General features: G+C 30.3%; 2 protein-coding genes across 2 annotated transcripts; both read left to right on the top strand.

Annotated features, from left to right (window-relative positions):
* Positions 1-1,865: 1,865 nt before the first annotated feature.
* LOC114179757 (probable E3 ubiquitin-protein ligase RHG1A) lies at positions 1,866-8,754 on the top strand. The gene is made up of 6 exons (XM_028066204.1): positions 1,866-1,956; positions 4,654-4,702; positions 4,774-5,600; positions 6,434-6,484; positions 7,692-7,823; positions 8,333-8,754. Exons 2-6 carry the CDS (start codon positions 4,687-4,689, stop codon positions 8,507-8,509), a joined length of 1,203 nt encoding a protein of 400 aa, XP_027922005.1. The 5' UTR covers positions 1,866-1,956; positions 4,654-4,686; the 3' UTR covers positions 8,510-8,754.
* A 4,712-nt stretch (positions 8,755-13,466) lies between these two features.
* Positions 13,467-17,383, top strand: LOC114174940 (E3 ubiquitin-protein ligase Arkadia-like). Its single transcript, XM_028059673.1, has 3 exons — positions 13,467-14,761; positions 15,990-16,136; positions 17,043-17,383. Exons 1-3 carry the CDS (start codon positions 13,499-13,501, stop codon positions 17,208-17,210), a joined length of 1,578 nt encoding a protein of 525 aa, XP_027915474.1. The 5' UTR covers positions 13,467-13,498; the 3' UTR covers positions 17,211-17,383.
* Positions 17,384-17,766: the final 383 nt, after the last annotated feature.

Below are 17,766 nucleotides of genomic sequence, written 5' to 3'. Positions count from 1 at the left end.
ATTTCTATTTAATTTTAACCACTTCAAACATAATTTAATAATTAGTTCTCTAAGGTATTTTTCATCTTATCATACCTTAATTATACATTTGGTTTCCTTTGTGCGATTTCTTCAATAGTCTCTCAAATTATTTGTAAACACACATTTGTTAGTTTTTTAATATTTTTATTTATTGTTTATTTTCATTATGTAGAATAATATTTCAATATATTCTATCTAATTATTTGTTATTTTATAACTCATTATTAATCATACTGTAATTTTTACACTTTAATTGTATAAATAACTTTTATTTACTACAATATAAAAATTTAATGTAATTGCTATGAATATTTTTTTGGTCACTATCTAACATATATTGAAGTTCAAAAGATACAAAATCTATGTCAAAATTTTATTATTATGTTTATTCTTTGTTCTTTGTGTCATTTTGATCAAGTGATGTATTATCACTTTTATTAGTGTATAAAAAAGAGATTCATTAGAATTTAAAAAATTGAAGTAAACAAACATTTAAAATATATTTTAATTTGAATATTTGTTTTCCTTTTATATTTTTTTGAAATATTTTTTAATTTTATCAACTAAGTTAATCAATGTTGTAGTTTGCAAATTTAATAAATATTTTGGTTCTCATGAAATTTTATTTGGTATTCTAATTTAAAATGTAGACAATTATAATTTATTTCAAAGTATTTGATATGGAAGAAACAATCATCCTCCTAATATTGAATATTTGATAATATTATGTTTTCTTTACCGTAATTTTGTTCTTTTATAAAAATTAATATTGAAGTAGTTAGAACATGGGTACGAGTATGGGTATGAGATTATACCCGTTACCCGATAGGGATGAGGATGAGACAAAAGTTTGATACCCGTTGGGTTTGGGTATGGGGATGAGGATGAATTTTTTATGCGGATGGGTATGGGATAGCGAAACCCGTCCCCACCCTGCTCCGTTGCCATCCCTAATCATATTTGGTGACAAAAATTAATTAGTCACTATAATAACCAATTTAAATATTAATTTTTAAATAAAAATTATTGGTGACTAAAATAATTTTTAAATTATTCTCTAAATTATTGGTCACTAACATTAGATATCAAAGTTTTAGCTACCAAAAAAATTGGTCTCTAAATTTGTATTTAAATTTGTTACTAATAGGATAACTTTAGAAACTAATCTTTTTTTGTAAATAAAACCTTAGTAGCTAGTGACTAATTTAGAGACCAATTCATTATAGTGACAAATTTAGATATCAATTTCAAATTATTTTAGTTATCAATAATTTTTAGTTTATAAATTTGTATTTAGTCATACTTAATTATATAAAATTTAACTCTAATTAGATAAATTTATATAATTAAGTCGCTTAATTTGTAAATATTTATAATTTAAATTATCATATTATTATTATATATTACAAAATGGAAGAACTACATTCCAAAATACGAACCTTCATCTTGATTAATTGTGTAGGCGTCATTAAAGCCACTCACCCAGTTTTAAACAACGCATAAAGTCATAAATACAACTATTAATGCTTGTGTCAGTTACTATCAAACAGATTAAAAATAATATATTTAAAATTGTTTAATAAAAGAAGTAACTGAGTATATTTATTGCTTTCTCTCAATTATTCATCGACCATATTTTCCTGAAAAAAGAAACGAAGAATAGGGAGAAGTTAAACTCCCTTTCACAAACCACCAAATACAGAAAAGTTAACATGCAGCGGAAAGAGGGAGAAAGAAAGGTGACAGATGCTTCACATTTGTTCGTGAAGCCAACAACTTCATTTCCATATCAACGTAAGAAAGAGAATTTCTACAATAATCCAAACTCACACTCATCAATTCTCATTATAAATGGAAGTGGTCTCAGCCTTCACTCTTCACTCTTCACCCATACACAGTGAACAGAGCTGTCAACTTTTGCAGCAGATCTACTGGGTATCCTCTTCTCTCTATCCTTTTTGATATGCCATTTACTGTTCTATTGGATCTCTTTTCTCTTTTTTTCCCCTTTCATTCTCGATTTTGTTGACTCTTTTTTTTTTTCCTTTTCAAAATGGGTTTTGAGATGTTCATATGCATGCTTTATTTTCTGTTGATCTGGACATTCATCGTGTCGTGATTTTAAAGATCTGATTTTACTGATAAAAGAGCTGATAAAAAAAATCCCTTCCTTTTAGTTTTTCTATTAATCGATTATGTGGGGTTTCCGATTGCCAATCATGTTTTTTAAAGCTTAAACTAAAGTTTTATCGCTTAGAGTAAAGGATAATATAGATCTATTATATATAGATCAAAGTCGTATTTCAAAAATAATAAAATTTAGATCAAACTACCCTGATTATTTTTTTATGCTTTTTGTTTTTCTTATCTATTTTTAAAGAGAAGTTCTCTTTTGTTTCAATCTAATATCTTAGAGATTTTAATTTTCTTTTTATAAATGATATGATTTTTTATATTTAAATAATAAAATTAAGTAAAAGAGACTCTATAAGATGGTGAATCAGGATTGCGCAATCTGACTCAATTTCCGAAGAGGGATTTTCTACTGTAGGAGAGAGAATAAATTTTATGTTTTGATTTTTACAAAAATTTAATAAAATGTAGTCATTGAATCATGACTACAGGGTTAAATGAGATTGGCTTATGATCTTATAAGTACATGGGTGAAAAATGTTTCTAATCCGAATGATCTAAAAAATTATGAAATTAAATTTGTCACATAAAAGTATTGTTGTCTAAATTGATACTTTTTTTTTATTTGATTACACAAACATTAAAGTTAAACCTGTCTGAATTACAGGTTTATAAATACGTGAATTTTATAAAATAATAATTATATTTTAAAATTAAAATTAAAAATAATATTGTATATTAAAACATATCAATATATTATATTTTTTTATATCAGATCATTAATGTGCTTTTAATGATATTGAAATAGAATTAGGGATGTCCAAAACAATATACTCGCGGGTATCCACGAATAAAACTCATAATATGTAGGAAATAAATATTTTAAGTGGACATGTGTAAGTAATGTGTATGAGTATTTTTTATTTTTGCATGTTAACGGGTCAGGTATGGGTATTATAGTATTCGTACTCATGGATACCCGTATCCGCTATACTCTAATTTAAATTAAAAGTAATTAAAAAAAAGTATGATTAAAACATTAACACATTGATTTTGATTAGTTTTAAAAAATCGTCATTTCTTTGCAAACTTTCATCAACACTATTTAAATGAGTTATTTACACTTTGTTTGAAATTTATGAATGTTATACATGATATTTTTATTTGAATGTATGGTTAAAATATGTCATTAAAAATTAAAATTTTCTTCTGTAAATACCGCGGATATATGTGGATATTAAAAAAATATACGAGTACCCGCATAACATATACCCAAAATGGGTACAAGACAAATATTTATCTAACGAGTAGGGTATCAAGGAGCTACTATGTGGGCACAGGTTTGGATCGAGTTGGGTTGAAATTTTTTTACAAATTTTAATAAGGTTAATTTTTGATCCTATCTACCTAGAACCCGGCTCACTCAGGTTAAATTTGTGATGAGCCAGGTTGACTCAACAACCTGCAAATAAAGGATCACACAAGTGTTTTTTTTATGTTGGGCTTTGCATTTTGGTTAGATTATGTTGTTTTTTTTAGCCAACACATTGATATATTTGTAATTTTGGTTTGTAGTTGGAGTTTAACATTCTTTTGAATTGCATTTGAATTCAGATTTATTTAGATTTTAATCAGAACTATAATTTAGCTTTTTTGACATTGAAGAAAAAAAGTTATATTTTTTGAATCAAGTGAGTCAGTGAGTCAACCCATTTAACCCACCAACCCGTGGTGAGTTGGACCGAGTTTGAATTTGTTTGGTTCGCTAATAAGTGAATCGAGTTAAATTAGTTTACTAAGTGACCAACCTGTGATGGATCGAACTAGATCGGGCTGATTACCCATTTTGATAGCAATGTTATAGGAAATATATTATTACTTGTGGCAAGAACATATTCTTCTTCATATAATTGTAGTTGGATATTTCTATCCATACGCTGCCTCACCTTCAATTATTATTCAAGTTAATTGAAGATCGATAAAAGATGCTCTCTTTATATATACCACATTTAATCATATTTATGATTATACTAAGAGCTCGAACTGGTGTTAAGAAGATTAAAAATACTTTCATTTGGGCATTGTAGTTTATAGGTTCGTTCGTCTAAAAATATATTTGTATATTCATTGTTTGTTACATACCACATTTTTGGTGAAATGTGTTGGGATATCATTTATCAGGTGGAAACGGATTCAAATTCCCTGTCCTTGTTTCTTAAGATTTTTTTAATTGGAGACATATCTCTTTGTAATTCAATTGATTATAGGACTGCGTATTAAATAAAGCTAATGTATCCATAGCTATTCTTATATTTACAGGAATTTAAAATATATTCAACTCATTTTCAGATTTTTTTTCCAGTGATGCATTTAAAATAGCTTTTTTATTTTGAATAGGATAAAATGATAGTATTTAAAATGCTTTGCAGTGCCACTTATAGCAGAATCGTCAAATAGGTTAAGAATTTTAATAGTATTTTCTTTGGACTCTTTATGCAGGTGTAGTAACTTTGAGAAGTTCATTTCGGGGCAATGAATCCTCCTGAAGGTGAAGTCATTCCTCTATCGAACATTTCTCTGTGAACACTCTTTAATAATTTGATGTTCTTTGTGTTGAAGGTGACGGCTCAGTTGGAGAAGCGAACGAAAACAACAAGAATGAGGAAGGGCTCCATGAAGAAGGGCTTGCTGAGACAGAAGTGAATCTCCCTGAAGAAGGAGACAACAACAACAACAACAACGATGTTCCTCTTCATGAAACCCTTAATGCTGTAGCACTGGATTCTAACATGTCCGCTTCAAGCTTCCACGTTGGAAGCAGCTCGAACACCGTGAACATTCCAAGAAAAAGAAACTTCGGTAGTTCTGGACATTTTTATCAGGGTGAAAGTTCAAACATGGGTCAACAGCAAGTGACAGGAGAGGCTAAAAGGCTTGCTACTGAGTCTGAGGGTGGAGCTAACAACAATGTGAGCCCACACAATGCAGGAACACCTATTCCACCTATTCCACCACCACCCAATGCCGGTGCTAACAGAAACGAGAATACTGATACCGGGAGAAGAGCTTCTTATGCTACACTACCAGGCCAAGCGAGTCTGTATTTCAACGGAGCTTCAACACATCCCGCTCAGCATCCTCTCCAACGCATAGGTTCTGTTCAGCCATTATCTTTTCAGGGTAGTGCATTCATGCGCAGTGCTACCTCCACTGTGAACAGCGTAACCGTGAGGACTACTCCTCCCACCCGCTGTCCACACCCAAGAGTTGATATTATAATTCCCTTTTATGAACATGGTAGCTCTTCAACCCGGCCTCCGCCACAGGCCACACCAAGAATCAACCATTCTGCTGCAGGAAACAGTTCTGCCACTCAGAACAATCAAAATTCTGCACTTCCACCCAATTTTATTTCTCCTGAATTGAGAGGAAGACTTCCATCTGAGGTACGCTCAATGCTTTTACCTTCTTAGCTAGCCCTAACTTTCACCCTCACCTGCATTTCTCAAGGTAACGATATAGTAAACAAAATAACTTTCACATATATATGAAAAACGAAAAATGAAGGTCAGGTTTTTCACTGAAGGTTTATAAATTATATATCGCAAACATGCAATTAACTTAATACCTCTTAGTTTATTTATCACTCTGTATTACTTACTATATCTGTATATATAGTTCTTTATTGTCATTCTTAAGGTGTTAAACTTTAGTGTCAATGCATGTTTATCCTGTTTATTACTGTTAAAATTCTTTCTGAATACAGTGAGATGATTTAGTCATAAATTCTCAGTGCAAATTATATATACTGCACTAATTTAAAGCGATATTTCGTCGATCCTAAGCAAAATAATGTATATATGACATACAGTTTGTGTGTGCTATTTTGACAAGGCATATTGAGTCCTTATGAAGGCTTATTATACTGAACTTCTAGATTCTCCAACAACTAGTCTTATATTTCTTTATTTATTTTTTCTATAAAATCCATGACAACAAAATTACACGATCGAGTTTCCTTAATTCAGCCAAGAAAATTTCTCGTATAATTAAATCAACCAAATTTTGATGCATTAAAGTCGTATATATATATATATATATATATATATGTTGACTGATTATTACACATTTTGAACGTACTTTTAAATTGAAAACATTATCACTCTTTCACTTTGGCGGTTGCAGATTTTTTTGTTTGTTTGTTTACCGTATTAATGTATTTGGTAATTTTCTTAGCTTTCACTAGTAATTTTCATATATATATTTTTTTTCCATACAGGTTCAATCTATCTTGGATTCTCTGAGCAATGGCCGCGGTCTAATCTTTGAGGTAGATTTTCGCACTAATGTATCTGCATGCTCTTACAATTTTATAATGAATTTTCACAAATATACGATGGAACAAGTTTAACCTTAAGTATATCTTGTGTTAGAACATCTTATAATGATTTAACCGAGCCACCTTTCAAAACCAATTTGAATTATGGATGCTATAAACCTAACTTATCATAAAAATAAATAAATATTGTAGACTTGCTTTTTCATTTTTACACCATAATTTCTATCATTTTTGTTCTTTTCTCACGATATATTTATCTCATCTATCACATTCTGTTTCTACTGATTTTTTTTCTCTTTATTTTCTCTTTTTACTCCTCAAATGTGCATTGTATAGTATCCTGATGAGGTCATGAATATTCAATGTGTTCAGGGTTCATAATGTTATTCGATTTGCTTTTAATTTGTCACTTTTAATAATTGTAATTGAACAAAACATGTCTTATTTCTATATCTTCCGAGACTTGATGCTCCTTTACCATTCGTGTTACAGAAGTTTGAGGTAAGAAATGGAGTCATTATTATATCACGCTTTCTTTTTCTCATCTATTTTTAATCCCTTTTCTATTTTATCTCATGTCATATCTTCATTTTCATAACATATATTTCCCTCTTAATTTTTTTTCTTCTTCCTATTTATATATAGTTTACCATTCCTACATCATCATAGTATAGGTAGTAGCACTTCTCATTCCATAAAGTTTGTACCCCTGCTATTTTTCGCTATTCTTTTCAACCCATTTAGTCAAAGAAATTCGAAAATTAAAGTCACTTGTTATCTCAAAATATATTTTAATATTTTGGAATTTTTTTCGTGCTTCTTCAAATACTTCCATTTCGTACATACATCCATAATTTGCCTATTTTTAATAAATACATAAACAATTACTTTCTCCGTTACTTTCCTACTTGCTAAAGCCTTTGCTAAAAATCTCATACCTGCGGCCTATATGAAATTGGTCTGTGTTCTTCAATCCTTTGAATTCTCCTTCTTTAGCACCAAATAAACAAAGGGGAATCACTATTTTTCCACAATTCCTTTAAAATCTTCCAACACTTTTGAATAGCATTTTTTAAATTCTAGTTTGAGAGGAAGCAATGCATTTTCACTTATTTTCCTAGTGAGGAGTAGATTTCATTGTAGTTTAGAATAAAATATTTGGCACGATTATTGCTCTAAAAATTGTTATTTGAAGCAGATAGAGAACTCTGAACCATCTACGGCGGGACTAAGTCTCCAAACGATCATGCAGCACATGGAGCGTGAGACTTTGGTGGATGTTGATGGAGATGACCCAGTAGAACATCAAAAGAGATGCACCATCTGTTTGGTGAGTCCTGATACATTTCGACTCATAATTTTTTTTATCAGTAAAACCAAATTAAATTAATGAGATAATTATGTTACCTCAATCCATAAAAAAAATATTAACATTTTATGGTGTCATCTCCCATATTAAATTTACTGTGTACAAATCTTATATTCTCATATATCACAAAAGTTAAAAATTATGAAAAAACATAATCAACTTCTAAAATCTTAAATCACTTTTAATCAAATACTAACAATGATTTTTTTTATGTATCAACCAGTTGATACTTCGTTCCTAGTCACATTTTGATTCATAGTTATTTGAAGAGATGAAACTCTTTAATGATACATGTGAACATAAATTTTTCCGTATCTCATTCTACCATCGTATTAACCAGTTAGAGCCTTGGATATAAATAGTATTTTTATCTGCTTAGGTCATTGTTTCCTTAACTCTCCTTTTGGTGGAAATTATTTTCATGTTCACATCTTTTAACCTTTCTTTTACAATTTTGTTTCCATCTATAGGAAGAATTTGAAAACGGATCGGAAATCGGGAAGATGCAGTTATGCGATCACAAGTTTCACTTTGATTGCATCAAACAGTGGCTCGTGCAGAAGAACCTTTGCCCCGTGTGCAGAAGAGTTGCATTGAACAGGCATCTGAACGGCCCAAACAGAGAATATGGTTATTTCTTTATCTAATGGTGTGTTTGGAACATATGGAATTAATCAGAATGGAAGAGAAGAAAGTTGAAATGGGTCGGAAGAAGAGACGGTTGTTTGGAAGAATATAATAATTATGAATAGATAGAATAAAGTGGATTCTATGCCTAAAACTTTCACCAAGTTTGATGCTGGAAAATGAACAAACCTTTTCATTCGTTTATATATGAAACATTTCATTATCAATGTTCAAATTTTACTTATTGATAAATTTGATATACATAACGTGGGCTGTGGTAGTTATTTTTTTATCTCACTTTTTTCACTGGTCTAGTTTCACTCATACTTATGTTTTGAAAAAACAGTTCCTTCGAACTATGTTACTAGCTCAAATATTCTGTAAAATTCTTTTAAAGCTATTTTTTTATTAACAAAGAATATATATTTTTAATAGAATACTTAAGGTATTCTAATCCATTTATACATACATATATATATATATATATATATATATATATATATATATATATATATATAATGTTTCTGAATTGCATTAATAGTAGTACTATACGCAGTTATTTTGCTTCGATCTTATACTCTTGCTTTTCCTTAAACTGACATAGCTAAACTCCCGTTAGCTTTGTAGTACCTGGTTTGATACTTTGTTTAGACGATGATATTTTGATAAATTTTTTTAATAATCGGACAAAATTAGTTTTTAACGTACACCAAATTTTCTTTTTCTTTTTAAATCACATTAAATATTTCTTTTATCCATCAAGGTGTTACTATATTGTCAAAAATTTGAGGATAAAAGTTTGTCAAAAAATAATTTTTTCTTTGTTTTTACTAATCTTGTTTTTCTAGGTTTCCCGTGACATTTTTGCTCAGTTTCATGATCTCTACCACCACAATTCATCCTTTTTATATAGTTCACGTTTAAGTTCCTCCACAATCCATATTTAAAGTCTAAGACATTCTTCGTAATTCTTAATTTTCCACCCCTAATCTCTATTTTCCCTATTGTTAATAAAACCGAGTTAAACTTTTCAATGTAATTTTCCACTTTCATTCTTTGATTTACTTAAGTTCTTTTTAAACCGAATTTTGTTTGCAACTTATTTTTCTTCTCTTATATTCTTTACTACTAAACAACAAATTAAACAAATTTTTATTTTATTTTCATCTAAATGATCTCTTTTTCCTTAAAACTCTTTTTTTTTTTTCATCTGCGTACCTTGTTTTTGATCTCCATTTTTTTCCTTCTAGTAAACAGATTGTAAGAGTAGAAATTTTGTCTGTTATGTGTCGGGATAAAATCAGTGAACTGTGTGGTAGATTGGATTTTCATTTCGCACACATTACACTTAATTCTATGAACACTATAAGAAAAATTTAAATTAATTTTCAAATATTAGTGTCAGTCAATTGCTACGTTATTAAAGTTAGGTAATACAACTTTAACACATGAAAAAGGTTAATTTTTTTTAATAAAGTTAAATAGCATAATATTTTTTTTAACTTTTTCAATAAATATTTTTTTTTGTGCTACTATAATAGAGTTTGTTTAACGTTGAATACTAATAGCCAATTTTAACCAGACAGAAATGGTACATTTTTTTTTAAATATAAATTAGAAATTGTAAAAAAAAATTATTTTCTTAATAAATAAATATTTGTATTAGTTTCAGGGATTAGTGTTGACTTAGTTAATACTAATATAGTCCACTTAATGTTGAACATTGTTAGAGTCAACTTAATCAATGGTGATGCTAATTTTTTAAACTTTTTTAATAAATAAAAATATTGATGTCAGTGACTAGTGGTTATGTAAAACAAGCATTAAAAATAAATAAAATTAGCAATGCTAAGTTATATGTTATGAATTTGTGTGCTGCATTACAATGAATAGGAATCATTTCTTATTTTTAATGTAAAGATTTAAATTTAAAGATAGCAAATTCTATTACTCAAAATTTTTCTTTCATTTTCTATGTAAATTTTCTTATACTCATTCACACTTATAAATATTTTCATACTCATTTCTTTCGTTTAGATCTTTATACTCATCACCATAGACTAAAACTTTTTAAATGATGCCTACAAGTATCTCAAAATTCACTTAATAAGATCTTATCATTTAGAATTTAACATGAATTTGCTAACAATAGCTACAATATATATTATGTTAGATAGTTATAATCATTGCATACATCGCACAACCAACAAAGTTTGCATTGGAATCACATCCATATAAGTCAAATCCTTATTCCCTATAGAGATCGTTGATCAACTATTATAATGATAAGCCAGAGGAATGGAAACATGTTTTAAGTTTATGATACAAAACTTTTCAATACGTCTCCTCTCATGAGACAAATATAAATAATTCAACTCAAGTCGTCTAATAATCTTATTTCCAAACAGGTTTTTAAAAACTCCAACATCCTTCATCTCAAATTTATCATTCAACTCAACCTTGATTAAATTTATTTTAAAACCAAAAGTGACTTACTATGTTACTTATAAATTAAACTTACATACTAAACTTATTATGATAGTAAAATTTGATTTGTGTACTATGTTGATTTAATTAATAAACGGACGCCATAAATATTTTTTTATCAATGTGATTATCTACCTAAGGTGAAACATATAAAATGATTAAAAGATGAATTCCTAAGGTTATTTAAATGTCGTATTATGATGTAAAATTTTAACAGGTATTTTACTATGTTATATATACCAACGGTAAGCTTGCTAGTTAGGACAAGCTTTTATACAAGTCAAAAAGGATTTATACTCATCTTTCATATTTTAACTAGAGATCCTATCCTAGTCTACCAAAGTCTTTGACTCAATCTCTTTCCAAGCTATATCTAACAATGTTCTCAAGATACAAAGATCTTTTGGTATTGTTTTTGAAACAAAAATTATGACACAATTAATTAAAATAGAAAAGAAACTCTTGTAAACCAATTTACCCTTAAAGTTATTAAAAGAATTTGACCGAACAGTTGACTAACAAAGGAGAAAAATGCTGGTAAAAGATTGTTTAGAAGAAATAAAAGAGAAACAGCTTTTAACCTATAGGACTAAATATTTTATCGTTTGAAATTTAAAAAACAGAAAAATGAACGAGCTCAACGGACAACAAGGAAAAAAGTTTGCACCTTCTTCCTGTAAAGAAATATATAATTAAAAAAAACGCAGTTTTAATTGAATATAAAAAATACAGCAATAAATAAACTATTAATTGCTTGTAGTAGGAAGTTAAATTAAACATAATAAAAATAGTATATTTAAATTTATTTTACAGAAGAAATAAATGAATAAATTAATGATTTCTTTCTTTTCTCATTGACTGAATTTTCATGACGAAAAAAAACAAATTACAAAAGTTTATCAAACCAGCAAAGACTGAAACGTTGACAGGTAGCAGAGAGTGGGGAAAATTTGAGTGTGAAAGAAGAGTAGAAAGGTGACACGGGGATGGCTCTTGGCACAGTTTTTCAATTATGCTCTATGTCAGCACTCTTCAAATGCGTTTCTGAAACTAACGCGTTCCATTTCTATATAAGTGAGATCAACGTAACACAGAATTTATATAAATGAAGTTGTCTTAGCCTTCATTATTCAGTGTTCAAATCTGTCACAGTTCAGACATAGTGAGAGAAATTGCGTGACAGACCAACTGAACAAAGCTGTCATCTTTCGCTGCTCAGTGCCCTAGTTTCATCAGATCCAGTGGGTATATCCTCTTCTTCTCTCTCTCCTATTTTCTCTGTTGTTTTTTTTTTTTCGAAATGGGTTTATGATTTATGCATGGATCTATTTGTTTCAGACCACTTTTGCATGTTTTATTTTCGTTGATCTGAACATTCATCGTGTCTTAAAAGATCCGATTTTACTGACAGAAAAAAGATCGGATTTTTCAATTCTCTATAAACTGGTTTGCCCTAAGCGGTTTGGTATTTCAGGTTGATGGTTGAGGAAAATGCTTTATTAAAGCAAAATAAAACTTTACGGCAGGATAAAGGGTGCTCGAATTCTTATATATCTGTATTTCAAAAATAAAATTAAGATCTTATTACTCTTTTTTTCAATTTTACCTTTTATTTTACTGATCTAATTTTTGAAAGAAATTCATTTTTTTTTCTTTAAGATAATATCTCAGTTAATTTTTTGTTAATTGTATACTTTTTAAAATTATAAAATTCAGAGTGAGTCTAGGATTTTAAATTAAGAATTTGGACAATTCGAGTTCAGTTCCATTTTTTCTGCGGTAGGAGAGACGAGGCATTTTTTATCTCAATTTTCAATTTTATGTTTCAGTTTTTACAAAATTAATAAAAACGTCAGAAGAAAAAATTTTGGTCATTCAATTAAAACTACAGGGTTAAACGAGATTGGAATATGTCCTTGTAAGAAAAAAGTTGGTATGTTATAAGTGAGGTTTGGATTATTACTATAGTCCGAATGATTGACCTCTTTTTGTGTCCTTAACATCGTGTGTGGGTGATATATATATATATATATATATATATATATATATATATATATATATATATATATATATATATATGTGTGTGTGTGTGTGTGTGTTATATACTTTCGTGATTTTTTTTTATCAAAAAGGGACTATATTCTTCATATAAACATTTTGGTTGGGAATTTCTATCCATAACTTGTGCAAGCTTCAATTATTGTATTAGTAAATGAATGATTTGTAAATAGACGTCAAAATATATAGATATAGATATGTTTGTATTTATGTATATATAGATATATAAGGCAGATTTAGGCATAATTGTTATTACACTAATGACATTCACCAGAAACATTATGTGAAAACTTTACTTCATAGTTTTTTCTTAGTACTATAGTGTTATACGTGTATATATGTTAGTCACTTGAAACATTATGGGAAAACTTTACTTTATAGTTTTTTTCTAGAAGATGATTGATAGTATGTTGTTTGGGAATTTAGGTTTAGTGAGTATTGGGCCTTCAGAAGTGAATTTAGCGATGAACCCTCATGTTCAAGGTGACTCAGCCGGAGAAGGTAATGCAAGCAACCAAAATTACTATAGGCCCCGGCTTTCTAGTGAAACACAGGAGAGGGTACTTCCCTTATTTCCCCTCTTTGCCACTGAGGAAGCGTTTCCTCAGCTAGATATGAATCTCCCTCAACCAGGTGCCAACAACATTAGAGCCACAACTGATGTTCCATTTAATATTGTAGCACCGGAATCAAACATTTTTTCTTCAAGCTCCTCCCGTGCTGGAACTCCTCCAAATCCAATGGAAAATTTAGACTTGTGTCTGAACGTTGGCTTAAGCCGTAGTCACGGTGCAGCAATATCTTCTGCTGCGATTCCAAGTTCCAATCCTGCACGTAGCGTGCATGGGAGCAGCTTAAACTCAGTGAACATTCCAAGAAAAAGATCTGTCCCTGCTCATGGTTCTGGAGGACTTCATCTGGGTGAAAGTTCAAGCATGGGTCAAGGGACAGGAGAGGTCAAAAGACTTGCTACTGAGTCTCAGGTGAGAGGTAGCAACTATGTGAACCCGACACCACCATCACGTTCTGTGGTGCAACAACAGCATCAATTCCTCGGTGGCCGCCATGTTAATCCAAACAATGCAGGGACACCTTTTCCTCCACCCAGTACTCTTTCAATTGGGCTGACTAATACTGATGATGAAAGAAGAGGTTATCATGCTCCGATTCCGAGCCAAGCGAGTTTGCCTTTCAACGGAGCCTTATCACATTCCCAACTGTCTCCTCTCCAACCCTCACATTCCGTTCGGCCTCTATCTTTACTCAGTAGTTCATTCATGTCAAGTTCTGCCCCCAGCGTTAACAACCAAACATCCTCTCCGTGTCCTCACGCTAGAGTCGATAATATTAATATGATTCCATCTTATGAACATGGAAATGACATGTTTGGTCCGGTAGTTACATCCACTCATCGACCAAACAGGTTTTACTTTGATACTGATCCAGAGACTGCTAGAATGGCTCTTTTATATGGTCTCCCCCGTCAGTTCGGTGCCCCGGAATCGGAACCACTGCAATTTCTACCTGGAATTGCGGGCAATGGTGGCAGAGTTACTAATGCTGGAGCGAATACGTACCACCCTCTGAGTGCTACAGCATGGTTTCTTCCACAGGGCTCAGGAGGAATGAACCCTTCTGCTACAGCAAGTAGTTCTGGCACCCACAACCATCATAGGCCAGTACCACAAATTCCTTCTGTTGGAGCACTAAGAGGGTTTCCATCTGAGGTATTCTCAATTCCTTTTACCTTCACATAATTAAGTGATACAAATATTATTATTATTATTATTATTATTATTATTATTATTATTATTATTATATTGTAGTTGTTGTTATATCCATATATGAATGTGGGATCAATATGAACTTTGCTGATAATATTCATATATATTTTGGTGGCTTCAGTTGTAATTAAGAAAAAGGATCTGTCAATGTATGTATTTACATCCTATACTACAAAAATGCATTTGTCATACACTTCTAAATTCTTTTTATCACTTTTCTTATCACTGTATATTGCTTATATCTTTAGTTCATTATTTTTCTCTTTATAAGGTGTTGAATAGTGATGCATATGTCTATCCGTGTTATTATTGTTGAAGTTCTTTCTGAATATTGCGATCGAGATAATTTAGTTAAATTATCTTATTTCGTTGAACTTTCTTATTAAGTTCTTTGAATTTGTTGTGGACTTTGACAATATTTGTGGATGAGTTATGTGATGGAACGTAATGTAACATATTTTAATCGTACAAATTCATGCAATGGTTTGTAGCAATGTGGATCCTGTCGAAAACAATGCATACTTAGTTCGACTACGCCATTTTGATCAGATATAAGAGTCTAGGAACGGTCGTTGAAAAATTTGTAAATAGGAAAGATAAGAACATTAATCTCTTTTAACTAGTGTCATTTCTTTCACTTTTATATATACCCTCTCCATGACAACAGAAGGGCGCGATCGAGTTCCTTCAGTCCAAAACAATTCTTGCTCAATTAAAGTGAACAAAACTTTGATGCATTAAAGTGGTATACTTGTTTTATTACAAATTTTGAAGTATGTTTTAAGTTGCAAATTTTATGAGTCTTTGTGTCGCAGTTTGATGCACAAATTTTTGTTTGTTTACCATCATAATTTATTTGGTAACTAATTTAGCTGTCACCTAGTGAACTGTTTGGAATTCTATTTTTCATACAGTTTCGATTTCTCCTTCATTCTCTTAGAGATGGTCGCGGTGTGATCGAGGTAGATTTTCATGCTCTTACACTCAAGTTCTAAATATATATATATAGACGATGATGTCTTGTAATGATTTAAACTAGCAATTCTCTTAATTATAATTTCAATAATTTATGTTCTGAGAATAACTTTTGCAAAGTTGCAGCAACTTACGTTTAGTCTGAAAGGAAGCAATGCATTTTGAGGTCCTATCTAAAAAGTATTATTTGATGCAGATTGAGCACCCTCAAGCATTTGGAACGTCGCAAGCATTCACGGGACTGAGTCTGGAAACGATAATGCAGTTCATGGAGCGTGAGATTTTCTTGGTTGTTGATGGAGATGACTCAGAAGAAACTAAAGAAAAATGCCCCGTCTGTCTGGTCAGTGCTACTTCTTCATTCATTAGGTTTCCATAACTCTCTTATAGTTAGAGATGTCAAAATAGATTTCAACCAGTGAGTCAACTCGGCTCATCACGGATTCAAACCAGATTGGATTGAAAACAATTCAGTTTTTTTAAAGTGAGTTGAACTCAACCCGACTCATTTAACCCACAGGTTAAACGGATTCGAGCCGGTTTGAAGGTGGATTGACCCACTTAACCCACCAACATATTTTTACAATTTTTTTTAAACAATTATTTACTACTCCTAATTATATTGGTTCACAATTTCATATTTTTAAATGTTACAATGTTGTTCAATAATATTTGAATAGTTTGAATTTTTAATTAATTTGATTGTGAAGTTATATACGTTGATACTTTAATCTTTAACTATAATCTTTATAGTCAATTACTCAAGCAACCGTCTTACAAACAAATTTTTTTAATTAGCATGACAAAAATGTGTAGTTTTTTTTATATATATTTTGTTGAATAGCATGACAAAAAATGTGTACCATTAACAATGTTTTCTTAGACTATATGAACACTTTCTTGAAAACAATTCATATATTGGTGATGAGCATGATGAAGACATTGATTCTTGATTTTTCTATGATTGTCATCTCATATATTGCTTAAAAAATTATTTAAATATTTAAATACTTAAAAATAAATACATAAATAATTTTTTATGTGACTTGGTGAGTCAACCTACTAAACCCACCAATCTGTGGTGGGTTGAGTCGGATTATAAAATTTCTGACTCACCATAAAATGAGCCAGGTTGGATTCACATATTTTCAACGGACTCGTGATGAGAGTCAGATTGGCTCACTTTGACGTGTGTCTACTTATATTGCTGTATTAATTTTTCTTCTACAACGTGTTTTTCCTTCTATAGGAAGAATTTTGCAGGGGAGAGGATATTGGGAAGCTGCATTTGTGTGTGCACAAGTTTCACTTTGATTGCATTAAAGAGTGGCTCATGCAGAGGAATCTTTGCCCCGTTTGCAGAAGAACCGCGTTGGAAAGGCGTAATGACCGAAGAATGGTATATATACTTGAATAAGAATTCAGAAGAGAGAAATAGATATTATGAGCTTTTACTACTTCCTTTAATAAATAATCATCTTTACGGTAAGTATGGTCACATGGACACCTAAATAAAATTTACCATACTCCAAAAAGATATATATTATGTATGAACTTTTACAACTGAACAAATACTTTCCAACTTTTATATATTTGGTTCGTAGGATATATATATAATTTTAATTAATTACTTATTAGTTTTTATTTCAAATTGATTCTATCTATATCGCATTCCATATACTTGCTTAGGTAACATCTTAACCCGAAAGCCCCACAATTTGAAAAAGGAAACTCCGATATTAATCATGATAATTGTTTTAGTAAAAAGACAGAGATTTTAAGAAAGTGTAAAGAGGTTTGGAAAATATTTAAAATCTTTAATTTTTCTTTTTCTCTTGTATCGACAGAGGAGGGTGGTTAAGACTATTTATATATAACTTTAACGTTATTTATTTGCTTAAAATTACTTTTAACCGAATTATTTTAATTTTTATTAAAATTCATGGAGAAGTAACATTTTATTTTACCTCAAA

The sequence above is a fragment of the Vigna unguiculata genome, chromosome 3 (genome assembly GCF_004118075.2).
Source record: "Vigna unguiculata cultivar IT97K-499-35 chromosome 3, ASM411807v1, whole genome shotgun sequence".
Classification (NCBI taxonomy): Eukaryota; Viridiplantae; Streptophyta; class Magnoliopsida; order Fabales; family Fabaceae; genus Vigna; species Vigna unguiculata.
Note: the sequence above shows the minus strand (reverse complement) of the source record. Positions and strands in the feature narration are given on the sequence as shown.

Excerpts from the sequence above, each read along its gene's own strand:
- LOC114174940 (XM_028059673.1), top strand. The coding sequence starts at position 13,499 with ATGAACCCTCATGTTCAAGGTGACTCAGCCGGAGAAGGTAATGCAAGC. Across the intron at positions 14,762-15,989 it reads TAAGAGGGTTTCCATCTGAG|ATTGAGCACCCTCAAGCATT; the intron begins GTATTCTCAATT and ends TATTTGATGCAG. Across the intron at positions 16,137-17,042 it reads AAAAATGCCCCGTCTGTCTG|GAAGAATTTTGCAGGGGAGA; the intron begins GTCAGTGCTACT and ends TTCCTTCTATAG.
- LOC114179757 (XM_028066204.1), top strand. Across the intron at positions 5,601-6,433 it reads GAGGAAGACTTCCATCTGAG|GTTCAATCTATCTTGGATTC; the intron begins GTACGCTCAATG and ends TTTTCCATACAG. Across the intron at positions 6,485-7,691 it reads GCCGCGGTCTAATCTTTGAG|ATAGAGAACTCTGAACCATC; the intron begins GTAGATTTTCGC and ends TATTTGAAGCAG.